The sequence below is a fragment of the Ornithorhynchus anatinus genome, chromosome X1 (genome assembly GCF_004115215.2).
Source record: "Ornithorhynchus anatinus isolate Pmale09 chromosome X1, mOrnAna1.pri.v4, whole genome shotgun sequence".
Classification (NCBI taxonomy): Eukaryota; Metazoa; Chordata; class Mammalia; order Monotremata; family Ornithorhynchidae; genus Ornithorhynchus; species Ornithorhynchus anatinus.
The window spans coordinates 106,955,594-106,974,450 of NC_041749.1; the positions used below are offsets into that span (position 1 = coordinate 106,955,594).

At 56.7% G+C, this 18,857-nt stretch overlaps 1 protein-coding gene across 1 annotated transcript in view; it reads left to right on the forward strand.

Annotated features, from left to right (window-relative positions):
* The window catches only part of EFNA2 (ephrin A2), a 48,989-nt gene continuing 30,132 nt past the window's right edge, over nucleotides 1–18,857 (forward strand). Inside the window, exon 1 of the mRNA XM_029051477.2 lies at nucleotides 1–155. Coding sequence (XP_028907310.1) covers nucleotides 34–155 — 122 coding nt within the window. The 5' untranslated portion in view covers nucleotides 1–33. The remainder of the gene's footprint in view (nucleotides 156–18,857) is intronic.

Here is an 18,857-nt window from a genome sequence, read left to right on the forward strand (position 1 = left end):
GAGGAGGAGGAGAAGCGGCCGCAGCGCTGGACCATGGTGCAGGCGGAGCTGCCGGGGCTCCTTCTCGCCCTGGTTTGGGTTTCCGTCTGGACCGACGACGCAAGCAAAGTTATCTCGGATCGCTACGCCGTGTATTGGAACAAGAGCAACCCCAGGTGAGAGCCGCCGCGACCCCGCCCCCTACTCCCTGGACCCCCACCTCTCCCCCGGGTACCCCCCTCATCCGGCCCTCAGGCAGCCTCCCCCCTCCCTCCTATATGCTCCCCTCGTCCCTCGGCACCCCCTTCTCCTGTGCACCCCTACCCCGTTCCCCCGATACCTCTCCCCGGGCACTCCCTCCCTGCATCTTCTCTTCCTCTCCGCGCACCCCACCCCTCTCCGATCCACTCCTTCCCTCGTGCACCCCACCTCCTAGCGCGCGCACCCCCACCTTCTCCCCTTCTGCACCTCCACCCCTGCAGCCCCGAATTTCCCCCTCCCTCAATCCGTGGCACCGGGGATTGTGGAGCAGGGGTGGCGGGCGATGGGGTGCAGGAGACCCCCCACCCCCACCCACACACCTTTTCCTCCCTCCCCTCCCCCAGGGAGTAGGAGTCGCATGCACAGTCAGGGGAGGAGGGGAGGAGGCGAAGTTGCAGAGTTTGCTGCCGCTGCAACTTTCCCCCTTGCGCAGCCCTGGAACCCCAGCCCCCCACCCCAGCCCCCGACCGCGTGGGTCTGTGCCCTGGACTCCTGGGGCGGGAAAGAGGGGCTCCCTACTCTTCAGAAAGGGGTCTGTTCCGTCTCCAAGTCAGGAAACCTCTTAGTGAAACAGTCCCCTCCGCCCCCCTCCCCGCCCCCCATAGGGTCTCTCTGCCCTTGCCTGGTGTGATTTCAGGGGTGTATTTGTATTCGGGGGTGGACGGGGGAGAAAGAGGACCCGTAGACAGTGTCCCTCTGCGGGAGCCCCGTGGGTGCTGGGGGAGGGATCCCCTTGAAATGGAAAAGTTGGAGGCAGTCGGGGCAGGGGCGTTGTCCTGGGAATATTTGGCCTCCCAAAGACCTGCTCGGGTAGATGGGGGTGAGAGGGAAGCATGACACACACCCCTTCCCCGAGTAGCCACTTTGCATACACCACATGCATGCCTCCCTGGGGTTGGTCTCTCTCCAGTGGGTGTGCGAGCTTTCCCACCCTCAGGCGGGTGGGTCCCAAGTGATGGACGGTGGGGTGTTACAGGTGAGAAGTACATGCATGTACACTCGTACATATACATGCACATGAATGCCTGCAGGTGCTCGCACACAGTCATGCACTCACCTGCACGCATGCACAAAGCCATGCACTTACCTGTTCATGCAGGCCTCCCCCACCCCACCCCATGCACATGGACACACATATTTTTGTATGCACTGTCTGAGCCCGAGATGTTCACCCTCTTCCTACAAGGGTAGGGGGACGGGGTAGGCAGTAGGAAGGTAATTTCAGGTCCAAGCCAGGCCCTTCCTCTTCTTGAATAAACTTTGGGTGGGAGAATTAATCCTGCTCTTTTCCCCCCCGACCCCCTGCATTGTTAGTCACTTTCTCCTTTGGGTATCCCCCGAGTCTGGTGCTCTTGGGTGCAGGGGAAGCTGTCCACCTCAAACCAACTAGCATTGGGCATTTTGCAGGTGCCCAGTTAGTGCCACATAATGACTTCATCTGGGCTCCATTGGTGGAAAATGCAGGATTTGGGACTAGAGACCTCTTAACCCGGACCACCAGCCCAATACCCCTCTCTCACCCATCCCAGATTTAAATCCAGAAGGCTCGCCTGCAGGCCCCAGGCGGATTTGGTATGAAATGACCCCCACCCTTTTCCTCCAAGTTACCCCTTCCCTTTTTTTAGCCTGCCCCCCTGCAGTTTTCTCTGGATATCTCTCTCTCTCTACTCAGTGTCTCTGAAATCTCACCCTTCATTTGTTTCCCAGGCTCCCCCCCACCACACTCCCCTTGTCCTTTCCCCAGCGCCCGAATCTTCCCAAAACACATCTGGACTCTAATCGGATTCATCTCTGGTTTTTAAAAGAAAGTTAATTTTTTCTTTTAAAGACAAAATTTGCAATCCGTTGGATGCGGGCACTGGGAATGCGCTGGGCGGGTATTGAGGTAATCTGTGGGCCAATTGGGTGGGGGAGTATCAAGGAGAAGGAGGCCCCACTGGAGATTTAGTTTGGTAACTGGACCCCCTCCTTCTCTCCCCTTCTGCCACCCCCACCCTTGAAATTTCTTACACCTTTGTCTGCTCCCCAAAGAGAAATGTTTCTCCCAAGGGTTTCCGGTGTGTATATTAGAAATGGTCCCACTGCGGCTTCAAGGTTTCACCTGAAGTGTTTGTCGAATGCCCACTCTCTTACCCCCCTGCCCCCCTGCTCTCCCCTTCACCTCACCACCCAACTGTGGCTTATCCCATTGCTGCTTCCTTTGGAGAGATGGAAAGGAGTTTCCTGGAGCTGATGGCTCTGGAAAAGCTAGCCCGCATGGGGTAGGGGGGAGGTGGGAGATATTCAGTGTCTTCCTCTGAGTTGTGGATGCCCCTGCCCTCGCCTCTTCCTGGGGAAGGAGGGAGGAGGCGAGACCTCGGAGGCAGGGGCAAGGGTGAGGAAGGGGTGGGGACGCCTGACAGAGAAGTTTCTATTTTCCAGTCGGCTTCCTGCAAACGTGAATACCCCCTTCATTCTGGAGTTCATTTCCAGTCGGAAAGTTTCATAAGTGGGTTTCGAGGAGGCATTTCTGGGCAGCCGACCAGGGTAGGGTTGTGTTGCAAAGCTGGTCACCCCCACATGTGACCTTGCGCATAACTGTAGACATGGGGTGCCAGCCCTGTGGGGGGCGATGGGGGCCAGTGCTGTTCATTTCCCCACCCCCACCCCTATTAGTTTCTTGCCGGGGATGAAGCCGCCGTTCCCACCCCACCGTGGCCGTCTGGGCTGGACTACCAGCCTTGTTCCCTCCAGGGCTCCGACGAGACCCCAGAGTTTCCGACCGGGACTGGACAGAGAGACCCCAGATCGGGGCTCTCCCACCCTTTCCCTCTGCGCAGCACGCCTCCTCCCGCTCCCCCACCCCCCCACCCCAATCCTCCTGATTCCCCCACCCCTTTCTGCCTCCACCCTCACAGTGAAAAGCTGGCACCTATGACCGGGGAGCGTGAGGCCCAAACAGAGGAGGAAGGAAGAAACACATCGTATTTCTCCATCACCTCTCGGCTCTGTCTTCCTTTCCGTCTGGGGGCCTGGTGGTGGGGGGCTGGGGGTGGGAGATCTGTCCGAGTTGAATGCTCTCTCCTTCAGGAGCAGATTATGTTCCATATGGATTTTATTATCTCTCGTCTTTTTTAGTGGTGGGGGGGAGGGAATTTAAAATTCTCTTTTTCTCTCTCTCTCTGCCTCTCTCGCTCTATGTCTCTTCCTAAGTTTTTGGTTACAGCTTCGATCCCTTCCCAGCTTGTGGCGGGGCTGGTCCTTTTGTTCTGCTAAATACCAAACATATGCTCAGGCTCTAAAAGAGGGAATGAGGACCCGGCTGGGGTGAGGGCCTGCCGGCCCTGGGGTCTGTCGGACCTTGGGATGGGGTCGGGTGGGGGTTGTTTTGTGTGTCAGGGGTGAGGGTGGTGGGGAAGGGCTTCCCAATCCTTCCCAGTCCTCTGTGGAAGCAACAGCTCCTGAAATGGCTTCTCCCGCCCCGGCCTCTCTGGTTCCTTCCTCTGAGGGGTCTGCTCTCTGGCGCCCTCCGCCCCCTAGCCCCCTGCACCGGCCCCTTGCCCTCTCCATTTCCCAGGTGGCCTGCGGGGTCGGTCCCCTTTATCTGGGTGACAGCAGATAGAGCAGGAGAGGCTCCCGCCCCGAAATTGAGTGCACAGGGTGGGGTCTCCCCAGATCGCCCCCTTGTAGCCAAAGGTACCCAGACCCTCCTGTGGCATCTCCCTGGGCTCCCTGGGAGCAATTAGGTGTGAGACCTGGCAGGGTCAGATTTCCAGAGAGAAAAAGTTTCTGTACTTTTCTCTACCTCCATCGTTTCAAACTCCCACGACCCCCCTCCCCACAGCCTCTGTCCCCCACCCCCATTCCCGCGCTCAGCCTCTGCCCCCATCCCTAACCTGTTCTCACAGCCACGGCACCACAAAAGCTGTCATATTTCGACCGGAGGGAGGGGCAGCTGGTCTGTCCCCACCCTAGCTCTGTTTTAAAGGAAAAAGACTCCCCTTTTGGAGTCTGTCATTCTCTATTGCCTCCCATGGGTTTGCCAGCTGTAATAAATTAGGAGTAAAAAGATATAATCCTGAAAACATGTGTGCTTGGCTGGCGGCAGAAAAGCCAAGATGAAATTGTTCGGGTAAGCAATATGCCTTACCAGGGATCCTGGAATCCACTCCAACGAAAAGTCAGTCGGCGAAGGGGGGACGTCTTTCTGTCCGTCTGCCTGTCCGCCCTAGGTGTTGGGTGGATTTGAGACTTGTCGGGATATCTGATGCTCCTCCTCAACCCCCACCCGTTCCGCCACCTTTCTGAGGAGCCGCGGGCTTTCTTAGCCAGGAATGCCTTTTTTCCCCCCGGACCGGCAGAGGCCGGGGAAAGGGCAGAGCCGTCGCGGGGGGCAAGGGCAGTGGAGCTGGGGCAGCAGGCTGGCTTGGCTTGGCCAGGGGTCCTTCACCCCTTGGGCCTAAGGCCAAAGCGACCTTTCCCGAAGGAACTTTCCATTTTGGTGCTGGGGAATCCATCGCTGGGTGGGTGGGTTAGGACCCCTCCGAATCCATCCACTGCTTGGATCGGCTCTGCTGGGAGGCCCTGGATGGGGCCACAAAGATGGGTGTGTTGGGGAGAGGGAGGGGCTGGTTACCTCATGCCCAGGGACTGGTGTGGATGGGGGCCCCTGGCGCCCTGGCACGACACAGGCGGAGAAGTGGGTAAGTGGCAGAGCAGGCTAGGTGGAGAAAAGTGTAGGGGGAAGACAGTGTAGGCGGCCGGAGCCCTGTCTTGTGGGGTGCTGCGGATGGATATCTCCATCCTCTGTCCCCCAGGGCCAATCTGTGCTTGAGGGGCTCCAGATGGGGGGGCCACCCTGTGGATTTGAGGGAGCTCAGTTTTGCCTTTTTGGGGACGCTTTACCACCCTATCCCTTCCTCACTCAGAATCTTTGGGTCTGCATTGCTGCGCACATACACGCATACATGCTCGCCCAGACTCACGGTAGACCCACATAGATGCAGACATGCAGAGCTATTTACACAATGACACACATGCTCATACATCCACAGAAACACACAGATACATTCACATGCACATAGACATGCACCCACATATGCAACCAGACACATTGATAGATGCATGCGCGCACACACACGCTTCGAGAGACACACACACACACACTCAGGCCCCCCCGGTGTGCATGCTACCCCTACATTATACCATGTGTAATTGCGTGTGCAGAAAGCTGCTGCTTCGCTGTAGCAGAGAATACACGACCTGCCACCTCCCTACTTCGCTGAGATGCGGGCAGAATTAATGATCCGTCTCCCGCGGGCCCAGCGCTGGGGGTTCCCACGCATGCAGTGGAGCCCGGGGGCTGTTCCTTCTGCCATTCTGGCCCTTTTCCCCCCCCCGAAACCTGGGAGAAAGTTTGCCAATAGTATCAGCTGGGGCAGAGCGGGAGGGAGTCCGGGAGGAGAAATGCAGGGCGACCCATTTAAAACCAGCCCTATTTCTCACCGAAAGCCTTTCCCTGCCCCACTGCCTCCCCAGGACAACATTTGAGGGTCAGGCAGAACAGTGGCTGGAACCCCCAATCCCTGCTGAGGTTGGGAATTGTTGGGGTGGGGGGAGTCAGGAGGGAAAAGTTCCCTATGATCGATTCCTGTGGGATGGTTCTTTTCCTTTTGCCCCTGATCCCTTTGGTGAAGGAGGCGCGACAGTGCAGACTGCCACAGATTTCTTGTTGGATCGAAAGGGGGTTTAGAGGTGATGGCAGGCGGAAGAGAGGAAATCTCATTTTCTCTTTCCCTTGGGGTGGGATATGAGGGCAGGTTTAAGGGCCTGCTCTCTTTGCTCCCTCCTCCTCCTCCTCCTCCTCCTCCTCCTCCTCCTCCTCCTCCTCCTCCTCCTCTTTTTCTTCGTCTTCTTGCTTTCCAATTTTGGGGAGAGCAGGGAAGCGGGATGTTTGCGGGCTGTTTGCATTTCCACACCAGGAGTCACCTGGCATTCTGCTGACTTTTAAGAAATGCCCGTCTGGCAGGGGCTGGGAGGATTCTTGAGATGAAACGGAAGACCGATTTTGCGTCTCTCGAACAGGTCAGAGAGCCCCAATTTGAGGTTTTTCCTGTCCCTGCCTGGAAGCCCTGGAGGGCTGGTGCCCATTCCGTGTTCCCAGCCAGGGGAGAAGGCGCTGGCCCTGCCCCTGCGGCTGTCTGGGCCAGACTCCCAGCTTCACTTCCCGGCCGCCCCCACCCCGAACCCCGGGGCTATGATGAGACCCCAGAGCTTCCAAATGGCTTTGTGCAGCTTGCCCACCCCACCCTTCCCCCCAACAGCCCCTTCCTGCTGACAGCTGAAAAGCTGGAACCCCTGGAGTTGGTCTCTAAGCCTATTTTGTCTTGCACTACAAGCCCCCACCCCCTGGTACCCTTAGGCTACCTAATGATGACCTCCATCCCACCTCCACATTCCAAGCCTCCTGAAGTTGTCCCGATACCCAGGCAGGTCCCAGCCCAGTGGCAGTGCACCTGGCATGGGTTTTTGTCTTGGGCTTTCTCTGCCCCTAGAAATCGAGCAGGCGCAGTTCGCCGGGGGGAGGGACAGAAAGTGGTTTTATTTGGGTGGGGTGACTCCTGGTGGGAGGGGCTGCGGGTCTAGCAGGCTAGCGTCGGTCAGGAGTGCCGACTCCTTTGGGGCAGGACACACTGGAGGTGGGAACTGGCGGCATAAACACACAAAAGTCAGGCCAGACCCAACAGATGCAAGACATTGCTAATGGGGCTTGGCCAGACGTGTCAGGAGCTGCTCGCTGACCGCGTGGGACACTCCAGGGTGGGTTGGCCTCAGACACGCCTGGATTTGCCTGGCTTTGCCTCTGGCTGATGGCCCTTCAGGGTGGATATGCACTTAGAGCCCAGTGCCTGCCTGCAGGGTGACCCCCCCAGCCCCACACCCCCCCTTTGACCACTGGGGATCCTGGAAGGATGGGTGGTCCTGGGTGGGGATGCCGGAGGCAAGGGGAGTGCCCGTTGCACTTGCCGCCATGGGGGAGGGAGGTTGGCCTAAGGGTGGGGAGGGCTGAGCAAGATGGGGCGGGGCGGATGTCTTTGCAGTGTTGGGAGGGCGCGGAAGTGTCTGATTCCTCAAGCTGGTTCCTCATCCCTGGTTTTGTGCCGCAGCCTCCCTTCCAATCACCCCGGCTCCTTTCCTCAGCCTCCTGCTATCTTTCATTCATTCATTCATTGTCGTATTTATTGAGCGTTTACTGTGTGTAGAGCACTGTACTAAGCGCTTGGAAAGTACAATACAGCAATAAAGAGAGAAAATCCCTGCCCACATCTTTTCTGCCTCACCTGGGGTCTCCCCCTCCCCTTCTCCCCAGCAACACCATCAGCCTCCGCTGGGCAAACGGGTTCCTTTCCTGCAACTCCGCTCCCTCCTGTCTCCACCACCTTGTACCACCCTCCATTCAGGTTCATGCGCGTCGAACTCCCTCCCCGAGGTCCATGGAGTTGGGGAGCGATTAGTCCGCAGTAGACTTGAGGGGCGGTCCTGACTATTCTCCTAGGCAGTTTAGGGTGAGTGGGGCAAGAGAAGGGATGGTTTCGCATCTTGGGATTTCCATTTCTGTGCCTTATTCAATCCATCGGTGGCAGTTATTGACCGCTTACTACGTACAGAGAGAACACTCTACTAAATGCTTGGGAGAGAACAGTAGAGTTGGTAGAAACAACCCCTGCCCTCAATTCTTCCCTGTCGGCCTCTTGTTCTTTAGTTCTTGTGCTTCTTTTCTGTTCAAACTGGGGTGCTGGGGACAGGCTGAAACCTTGGAGCTAATGTAGAAGGAGAAGGAGGGGGCATTTCTAGTTCTCCGGTGAACCTGCGCTTGACCCACTCTAACTCTCTGGCTGTTCACTGAACATGTTGCAGTCCAACCTGGCCGAGGCAGACTGAAGGAAAAATGATCCAGCATTTGTAGGTTAGGTCTCCTGGCCCAGCCCCTCACAGAGTGGGCCTCCGACCTGACACTGGCTCCTTCCCCAGCCCCCCAGGGGATTGATGCCTTTATCCTTTCTCTCCAACCACAGACCCCTGTGATGCCCCAGGGGTTTCGTTAGCTACAGAACGACAGTCTCAATGAACTCCTCCGCGGAACTCGAACTCATCCCTTTTGGTCTACCCTATCAAGTCTTGAGCCGTTTCCCAATGCAGGCCCTGCGGAGGGTGGGCAATGACTAATCTTTTTGGTCAAAAAAAATGCCCCCCCTCCATCCCATTCCCCTGGCCTGCCCTTGAGGTGGGGTGTTTCCGCGTCAGTCTACAGAGCCTACGTTTCAGAGTCTGAACTCTTAGTGGAGGCTCCGTCTCTACCGCTCTCTAAGCCTGGTTTCGTTATCTTCTGTTCCTGCCGAGCGGTTGCCCCCAACCTGTTGGTATTTCGGTTCCCCAACATAGAGTCTTTCTCCAAAGTGGTTTCTTTTAAAGTTATTTCCTTTTTTTGTCCAGAGAAAGAAAGAAAAAGCCCCAATTCGACCAGGATTTTTTTCCCCACTAAAAGGAACATGATTTTGATTTCTCTCCTGGGGGGGTTGGAGGGGAGAGGAGGCGGGGGGGCAGCTCCAGAACTTTCCCATCCTGATTTCCAGGCAAAGTTGAACCTTTCATTGCAGATAAATGGCCCCAGAGAGAGAACACTCAGAGAGTGAAACCAGGGTTTTTTGTTTTTTTTAAATATGTATTTTAACCTCAATAGGAACGGAGACTTCTGAACTCAGCTAGATCATGCCGCCAGGGGGCGGGGGTGGCTGAGGGGTTGGCAGGACTGGGGAGGGGCAGGGGGAGGAAGATGGGAGGGGGAGCTGACCGAATACCTGGGTTCAGTTCCCAAAGTCAAGATGGAGGAGTCAGGGGTTCTTGGGGGCCTCTCCCCACAACCTGCCAAGCCCAAGCAATCTCCACCCTGTCCCCCTACCACCTTCTATTGCTGTCTGACTCAGAATGAGGAATTTTAGTCTCTCTCCCACCCTGGATCTCATGCCCCTGAACTCTTTGATTTGGGGTGGGGGGGCGAGAAGGGGCATGGCCATCAGGCCAGGCAGGTTGGCATCAGGGCCAGCAGAGGTGGGAGGGGTGGCAAAGATGAAAGTTGCTCCCCTGGGAGTTGAGGGGACAGCATCCCCCCCCCCCCCCCCGCTGCTGGGCGTGTGCCACCCTCTTCCTCCATCTCTCTGCAAAGCCCCCAGCCCCATCTTCTTCACCCACACCCACAGAGGTGTCTTTCCCTTGGAGGAGAGGTCCTGCAGCCCTTCCTCCCCATCCCATGGTGAGTCTTGGGAAAGTGCAAAAGGGGAAGAGGAGCAGGTGTTGGGGAACCTTAAACTTCCTGAGCCGGGTCCTGCGATTCAGGCTCACTCTGAAAACTGAAAACAGGCTGTGGCTCATGGTGGTGGTGGAGAGAGGGTGGGATGGAGGCGGGGGAGTTGCTTAGGGCTGTACCAAGGGTGCCTTCCTCTGTGAGCAAGGGGGGGTGGCAGTCATGCTCATAGAAACCAATTGTTCTCTGTAAAGGTGAGGAGAGGAGGGAGGGGGTGTAAAAAGGGAGGGGCTTTGAGGGAGGCAGGCAAGCTGCAAAGAGCAAATGAGACAGAGAAAACCCCATTCAGGGCCCCTTTCGGGCCCTGGTGTCTCATTGGAGCTCCAGGGGGAGCGAGGCTGGGAGGCCTGGTCCAGTCTTGGGAGTGGGAACCGGCGGCTTCACCCTTGGCTGGGAACTGGGTTTGCTGGGGGATCGGCTGCTATCGCCCCACAGAACTGGTGTCACTGGGTCACGGCTCTGGTGCCGGTCATGGCAGTTTTCTGCTTCTGATTATACTTTGGCTTCCCCCACAAGGGTGTGTTTACAGGGAGGCACGGGTAGAGGTCCGTTCAGGCTCCTATGATTCTGATTCTGTTTGCCAAGGGTACAGGCAGGGCAGGGCAGGGCATTTACCCAAAGTTTGTAACCCACAACCCAAGAAACCTTGGTCTCCTCCCACAGCACCTCCCCAACTCTTTGGCTGGGGGGTAGAATATTGCCTTCTAGAAATCAAGTGTTTGCCTCAGTTGAGCACCTGGCTCCCACTGGGCAGGCTGGCAGAGGTGGAATGTGATCCCTCTCAACGTCACTGCGGGAAGCTAGCTTCTTTTCATGCATTGCTTCTCTTCCGGGGGGTCGTGGGGGACAGAGGGAATGGGGCGGGGGGGGGGGCGGGCATGGAGGCCCTGGCCCCAGGAGCAAAGAGACAAGTGGCAGGTAGACAGTGGGGCTGAAGCCCTCGTCCTGCTGAGGTGTCAACTGAGTGAAGGCAACAGGGAACGGTATCTCCCCGTTCCCTGGTTTCTATCCGAAGGTGAAGCCGCCATTCCTGCCCCCATGGCCATCTGGGCTGGACCTCTGGCCTTGCTCCCTGCTGGGGCTCCATCCAGACTCCAGAGCTTCAGAGCGGGGGCCAGAAGAATCCCAGACTGGGTTTCTCTGACCTGTTGTATTGGTACAGTCCTGTCCCGTTCCCTGCTGCGCCCCCCCCCCCCCCCAACCCCTCCATCAAGATTCTGATGCCAGAGATGCTGCCAGGGATTGTTTTCCTCTAGCAAAATGTGGGCCACTTTATGATTTCATGTCCATCCAAGAGGAAACTGGGAGCACTAAAAATCCCCATTTTTCCAGGACTGGGAATCGTGATGGAATCTAGCTGAGATTGAAGTTTAGCTCCTCTGACTGGACTCTCCTGCTTATTCTGAAATGTTGATGGGAACCTCCTCAAACACCTCCAGGGGATCCTCACAGCCTCCCTCGCCACTGGCTTCACCATCTGGTTCCCTCTCACCTACTGGGTCTCTTGTCTCCTATTCCACCCCAGATCAAACTTGCTCATTGTTCCTCAGGCCTTTCCTTCCAGCTGGAGCTCTCTCCCCCATCAGTTTTGCCAAACCAAGTCCCTCCCCTCCTTCAAAGCCTCCTACAAAGCCACCTCCCCTAGGAGGTCTTCCCTAATTAATCCCCCCTGCCCCCCCCCCCCACCTCTTCCCGACCATCCACCATCCCATCACCCGCCACCGCAGTACTCGTGAGTTGATCTATTTCTTTATTGGTTATTGAGGTACTCATTTCCTTGCGTTTATTATTCATTTCTGTACTATGGCTCAACTATCGCCTACTTGACGATATAGATCTTTGGTCTCCCCTGTTAGGTGGTCAGCTTCAGAAGGGCAGGGATTGTGTCTTTGACTTCTGTGTCCTTCAAGTGCCCGGTTCAGTGCTGTGCCCACAGTAGGTGCCCCGATCCAGTCAACTGATACTGCCCCAACTTCTGCCACTCCTTAGAGCAGCTGATCAAGGCCAACTGAACCAGGGGCCCCCCTGGGAGGGGTAAAAGGCATTTCTCACCAGCACTCATCCCATCTGTGGAAGTACTGAGTGGCCCGAGCCCCCTCTTCCACCCTTAGTTGGGCTTGCTCCCCTTTCTGCTCCTCCCTTTCTGCCCTGACTTCTATCCTCTGATTCCCCTGTGTAGGCCTCTGCTGTGACCTCTCTCCCCTGGAGGGGGATACAGGGCAGGGGGTGAGCAGTGGCAGGAAGGAGAGCAGAAGGTTCCCAGGGTTCCAGTTTGGATCCTCCCCTCCACCCCCATCCCTCATAACCGCGCCCAGTAGGGTCTCAGTGCAGGATGGGGTCCTAGAAGGAGGGGAGTGTCTTGGGAGCAGAGCTGCAGGGCTGCTTGTCATCTGATCCCTGCCAGGGGCTGGGGGAAGCTGGTGGCTATGAGGCTGTCTTCTGGGGGTGGGGGTGGGGGCGGACAGGCCACTAGGAGCTAGCCAACAGGTCAGATTTGGGGTCTTATCAGTCCCGTCGGAGCTCTGGGAGGGTGGACCAAGGCTGGCAGTCCAGTTTCACCGCCCCTCACTTCCCAATCCCCTGACAGCTGGGAACTGTGCTCACACACACCAGCGCAGACGGCCTGTCCGTATGGCACTGGGTTCCTAGAGGTGGGGGTCGGGGGTTGGGTAGGAACTCCCCAATCCCCCTTTGTGTCTCCCACAGCTGGCTGGCTCCTTGACCGTCTTCCCAGCCAGCTTGGACGGGCTGGGCGGCTTTGGGGCCAGGGAGGGGACAAAGCTCAGCTGCGGGCAGGAGAACAAAGCGATTCAGACTTCCAGACAGGCAGGCCGCCCCTTCCCCGCCCCCAACCCCCAGAGGCTGGGCCAGGTAGATGCTCTCCTCCTCTTCCTCTTCCTCTCTCCCCTCCGTCAGCTCAGTTCAATGGGTCTGGGACTCCTAGAACCAGGACCCGGCTCCTTCCCTTCCCCAGGTCCTGGATGGCCCAGGGCAGGAGAGGATGGGGCTGAGCAGAAAGGGTGGCACAGGGGAGAGAGAGGAGATCCTACCCCTGCTCAGATAAGCAGCAAGACCAGGAGCTGGGTTTTGGATTTGGGTGGATCTGTGTTGCAGGGGGCAGAGAGAGTGAGGAGAAGGAAGAAGGGAAGTAGTGTGGCCTAGTGGATAGAGCATGGGCCTGGGAGTCAGAAGGACCTGGGTTCTAATCCTACCCCTGCCATAAGTCTGCTGTGTGACCTTGAGCAAGTCACTTCACTTCTTTGTGCCTCAGTTACCTCGTTTGTAAAATGGGGCTTAAAACCGTGAGCCCCATGTGGGACGTGGACTGGGTTCAACTCGATTAGCTTGTATCTACTGCAGTGCTAAGTACAGTGCCTGGCACATAGTAAATGCTTAACAAATACTGTAAAAAAAAAAAAAAAAGGACAATTTGAAGATTTGGAGAGGTTCTAACTAGGGGAGAGTAATCCTTTCCTGACCCATTGCCTTCCACCCAACCCCAGACATATCCAAAGGAAAACCTTGACCCTGGGGTGCAGAGGGAGGGGAAAAGGAGGAGGAGGCAGGAATTCATTCTTGGTGCAGAGAGGGAATGCATCGCCAAGGTCCTCGGGTAGATGGGTAGGCTAAACTGGGGTGAGGTCTAGGGAAGAACCAATTCCTCCTTGCTTCTACACCCCACCCCACCCCCGCCCCAGGGGGGCAGGAGAGGGTGGGTTCATCCTGCAATGATCGCCAGGGACCGAGACTTTGAGATGGGACTCCCCTCCTGTTTCTTATTGGACCTGCTGGCAGAGCCCAGTTTTCATCTGAATCCGGGTTGGGGGGGTGAGGAGAAGGGAAGGGGGGAGTGCTGTCTCTGTAAGGGGGGGTCTCTTTGAGGGTTTGTGACCCTCTCCACTGGGGACCCCCATTTTAGTTCTCAGAGTCGTCCCCCCACCCAGCCCACCCTCCTCACCCCATTAAAGACGCCTCCCCCCCAGCCCCCACAGTCTGTTTTCCATCTGGCTCTCATTGCAGACGGAGGGTCTGGTTCCAATCAGGGACAGCAAGGGGCTGTGTGGGGGAGGGGGGAGGGGGACACAGACTGAATGCTGTTAACATGCTTGGGGCTCTGGAGCAGGGGAGAGGAGAGAGGGGGGAGGGGGAGGCCGTTTCCGGAACAGGGAGGAAGGCATGTGGGGGGCGAGGGCTTTCCTCTGGCGTCTCTACTGCCCGCTCTTTCCTTTTGACAGCTCAGGGCCTCAGTTTCCCCTTTGGCGCCTGGGGAAGATGAAATGGGATCGGATCGGCAGATGTCAGCCACAGAGAAGGGCCCCAGGAGCTGTAGTGTGTGAGGGGTGGAGCGGCAGGGAGACAGTGGAGGCAGGGATTGGGGGGCAAAGAGAGATTTGGGAGCAGAGACAGGAGTTACTCGAGTTTTCCCTGTTTTAAGTTTCTGACTCCTTGGGTCCTGAGGGGCTGTGTGGCCCCAGATTCTCCCCATTCGCCTCCCTCCAGCTCCCCCAGAGGTGATGACAGTGAACCCCGGACCTGGTGGCATGCCCCCCCCCCCTTCAAAATTTTGGGCTCGATTTTTCCCTGAGAGCAGGGATGGGGAGCAGGGTTCCTCACCTTCTGCTTGGAGCCAATTAAGCGGGGTCTTTCCACAGAGACCAAAGTGTGGCGCGCTGGGCGCCGTAGAAGAAAGCCACCCACCCCGGCCGCCTTTGATGAGGGAGAAAAGGTCTCTCCGGCGGGGCCTCTGCTGCCTTTCAAAAGCCCGTTTTATTTTTATTTTTAAATGGCCAAATGAAAGGGAGCGCACTGCTCAACTTCTCTTCCCCTTCCCTCCCACCACGTTCCCGTTCTCGGGGGCCTCGGTGGGAGACGGAAAGGGAATTGGGGTCTCTGAGGAACCGGGAGCTTTCCGGGGCCCTCAAGTCCTCAGTCTGTTGCCTCAGGTGGGGACCGAACACCCTGGAGTAGAGAGGTCTGCAGGTGGGGTGCAGGTGGGCCATTGGGTGGGAGCAGTCTGGAATCTGGGGGATGCCCTTTGTGGGGCATTGAGGATTTTCGCCTCACCACTCTCTTTTGAGTAAAGGCTGATGTTGCGGTACAGCTTTCTTCCTCGGATCAATGTCTGGATGTCCCCCGGGGTTGTCCGACCCTTTCCTGGGTCAGCTGGAGGACTAGCTGTCAGGTCAAAGACCCAAGCTCAGGGCAAACGTGGCTTTTTGACTCTGGGCTCTCCTCACCTTGCCGTCCATCCCCCTCCCCACATCTGCTTAAGAGCAGACCTTGGATTTCAAGATGGGGGGAGAGGCATGGGGCTTGAACCCCAGAATGGATTAGAGGAACGGGAGCGGTGCAAAGTTAACCGTCCCCCCTACAAGTGCTGGGGAGATCTTGGGATGATTCTCGGCATTATGAGAGGAAAGATGCCGGGCTGGGGGTGTTGGGGAGATTTTGTGTGTGTGTGTGTGTGTGTGTGTGTGTGTGTGTTTTGCCGAACGGATGTGGAGGGAACAGGCTCCTGCTCTCCCCCCTCCCCACCCCTCAGTCCTGTCCCCTGAGCCCCTTGAACTCAACTACCCAAACGGATGACTGGGTTTTATCAAAGCGGCCCCAGAGGCAGGCCCCTGGCTCCCCACCTCTTTAAAACCCCAGTGAAAGGTGCCAGGAAGCGGGGAGGGCTGGGATGAGGATGGGACAGCCACAAAGCACAGGGTCTTCCATGGGTCTTCTATGCCCCCCTTTCTAGCCCCAGATTCAGGACTTTATTCCCAACGCCCCCCCCCCCCCGTTTTTTTTTTATAGAGTTTCCCCGATTTATTTTTCCACAGTATAATTCTGAAAGACAGCAGCACATGAATTATTCATCAGTGCCCCGGCTGCCTTTGCATATACTTTCAGCCTGGGGAGCAGGCCCGTGTCTAATGCATTTGTGAACCCGGTTGAAGGCCAATTGAATTTCAATCAATTTTTTAAAAGTTGTTTTTTTTTTATATTAAGGGGGGACCCCCGGGGGAGGGGGCAGATTTGTTCGGGGATTGATGGTGGGGAAACAGTGTAGCTGGGTCCCCTCCTTCCCCACAATTCCCCTGCCCCTTTGCCCCACCCTCTCCTCTCCTTTGAGGATTGACCGGTTTGGGGTCGATTTCTCATTTTTTATTTTTTTTTTCTCCATCAATCATTCAACCCGGAGTCAGGATCCGAGGAGGAAATTCCCGGTCATCAGGTCATCATCGTCGTTTCGGGCGGCCCTAATTAGCTCTTAGCTCTTTAGGAAGGAGCGACTGGGCAATTAGTGCTTATTATAACCTAATTAAGCGTCAGGAAGCTGGGGCCTCACAAGGCAGCGGTGGGGAAACTGAGTCTCGAAGAGACCCGGCAGGTAACACCGCCCCCCCGGCCCTGCCTGCCGTTGAGAATGGGAACTCAGGGCTCCTGGCTTCCCAGTCTAGTGGCTTCCCCCCTTCCGCTGCCAATGGACTTTCTGGATGGACACAGATCCCAGACACGGCTCGGCTCGGCGTGGAGTCCCTGACTGCTTCTCTTGAGCGGGAAAGGGGAATTCTTCAGTCCGAGGGTCTTTTTGTTCTGTGATCCTTCTTCCCCTGCTGGCGGCCTCGGGAAATGTTGCCTCCTGTGGAGGGAGTGGGTGGCCTCTAGGGGGCAGCACCGGAGGGGGGGTGCCTGTGGAGGGGCCGGCAGTGGCCCGGAGGGGGCGCCGATCTGCTCCCCTGAGTTTCCGAGTCTTTCGCTGCACATCGCTCTCCGTTTCTCCTCTGTTATTTCTTCCCCACCTCGCTGTCTTTCTGCGTTTTTGTTTCCTCCCCGAGCCTCTGTGTCCGCTGCATCTCTGTCTGTCTCTCCGTCCGTTGCTGTCGCTCTCTCTGTCTCTCTCTCTCTCCCCCCATCACTGCCTTGGGTCTTTTTGCATCTCTCGTCATTCCTCCCGTTCCTTCCTCCTGTTTCTATTCTTTCTCCCGTTCTATCTGTCTTCCTCCTGTCTGGTGTGTTCGTATCTCCGCAGCTGTGTCCCTCTGCCGTCTCTCTGCACCTCTGTCGTCTCCGCCTCTGTCCCTGGGTCTCTCCCTTGCGCTGCGTCAGTCTGAATCACCGTCTTGGGCCCTTTCGCTAGGCCGACCGCTCTGCCCGGGTGGGTGAGCAGTGTGCGGCCAGGTCCGGGATGGGATGGAATGGGACAGGACTTGGACGGATGGACGGACGGAAGGAAGGACACCCCCGATGAAATCACGTGGATACTGCCTCTCCAGCTCTGCCTCTTCCCTCCCCCGCTGCCCGGACCCCTCCCCCCTCAGGAGCAGGGGGAGGGGGAGGTCAGAAAGGGGGATATGTGGGTAATAGCAGGGGGCAGTGGGCACCATGAACTAAGGGAACTGGCCGAGAGGGGAAGGGAGAGGCGGGGCCCTTCCCAGGAGCATCATCTGGTTGGCCATCGAGGGAGAGGGAAGAGGGGGAAAAGCCACCACGTTGCTCTCTCTGAGTGACCGTTTTGGCTCTACCGGTGTCCAGTCCTCGAAGCCCATCCGGGTTGCTCACCAAGCCTGGTGGGGGAGAGGGAAGAGGACAGTAAAGGGTCCAGGTTTCACTGATGATGCAGCCCTGGTGAAGTGGCTCATATAAAATGGGTCTGTGGGTGTCTAAAAGCTTTGTCTGGTGGGTACGGAACAAGCATTCAGCTTTCAGTCCAAGATGGCAATTACTATTAGTATTTTGCATTATAGTCCTGCATTCCATATTCTGCTCCTGGCTCCCCCGAACCATCAAATCATCCCTTCCCCGGCCCCCAACCCTTCCCCAAAAATCTCTTCCAGGGGGCCTTCCCTGATTACCCCCACTCCCAACTTCTTGGTCACGTCCCCTCCTCAGTCAACTCAACACTCATGAATGGATTTATCTACTTATATATTTGGTATCGAATTATTTATTCACTTTTGCTTATTATTACTATCTATTCTCTTATTCTTAACTTGTGTGTATTCAGCCATTCATACCTACTATCTCTCCCTTTAGACTAAAGGATCCTTAGGGGTAGGGATCATTTCTATTTCTTCTGACCGACCCCTCCAGGTGCCAGGCTCAGTACAGGGCTCTGCTCACAAAAGTTAAAGATGAGGTGTGAGGTGTATACCGTGTTCTGTACACACCTCGTATGTGTACAGTGTTCTGTACACACCTCGCACTTCATCTTTAACACTATCCAGCAGTCCAAATCCTGGGTGGCCTCAAGAGGGTGGTGATGGAGGGGGGCGTCTCACAATACCAATTCCTCCCAGGAGCTGTAGTCAAGGGAAGAGCCCCCTCCCCCCGCCCAACCATCCTTTTCCCTGGCGAGTCCGACTTTGGCTGCTTCCCGTTCCCGCCGTGTTGAAACCTCAGCCCGTTTGCCACCTTTGGGCTTCTCTCGTTTTCTATTGTATAGATTCGTCCTTGATCAGTGGGTCTTTCTCATCGCTGTGGGGTGGGTGGAGTGGGGTGGGGGCCGCGGGTGGGTGGATGGCGAACGGGGGTGGGGGGAGGAGGGAGGGAGTGAAAATGGCTTTTCCGAAAGCCTTGAAATAGTTCCAGCATCGATTTCCTGGGAAGGGGTTGGGGGGGGGGAGTAAGGGGGAAGGATGGGGGATCAATTAGACCGGTCATTAGCAAGCTTCAGATGGAGCAAATGAAGTCTTGTTTGTGTTTTCCGAGGGGAAGAGACCAGAGGCCAGGCAGATGGTGAGAGACAGAGAAAAAGAGAGCCCGAGAGCCCTCAGGGCTAGCACCTCAGCCCCCCTCTCCCAGGGAACCTTTCCTCTCTCCCCAGATGTTTGAAGCGGGTGGGAGAATGAAGGGGGCGTAGTCAGTAGTACATCCCACGTGGGACAACTTTCACTTGATGGGTGCTGTGTTAGGATGAGGGTGGGGTGAGAAGGGGATATATACTTCCCTGCTTAAAATTGAGAGACGCTAAAATCTTCTGTTCCCCGTCCATCTCTCCTCCCTCGGTTCAAGTTCCAGAAAGCTCAAGCACACAGGTGCCCTAAGAGGGGGCCGGGAGGTGGGGCAGGGGTGCCGGGGTCCTGGCCATCATCCCTCCAGACAGTGTCCAGATTCTCCCCCAACCCCGGTGACCCCTGGTAGCCCCAGGTGATTATTATAGGGCTAGACAAGTGCACAACACAGATGCCAATCAGATTAAATAGATCCCGCACTCTCCCCTTGTCCCTTCCCCTTTCACAGAGGCATCTGATTGGAGGGAGATGCTGCTGGAGGCAGAAGTAGAGTCACT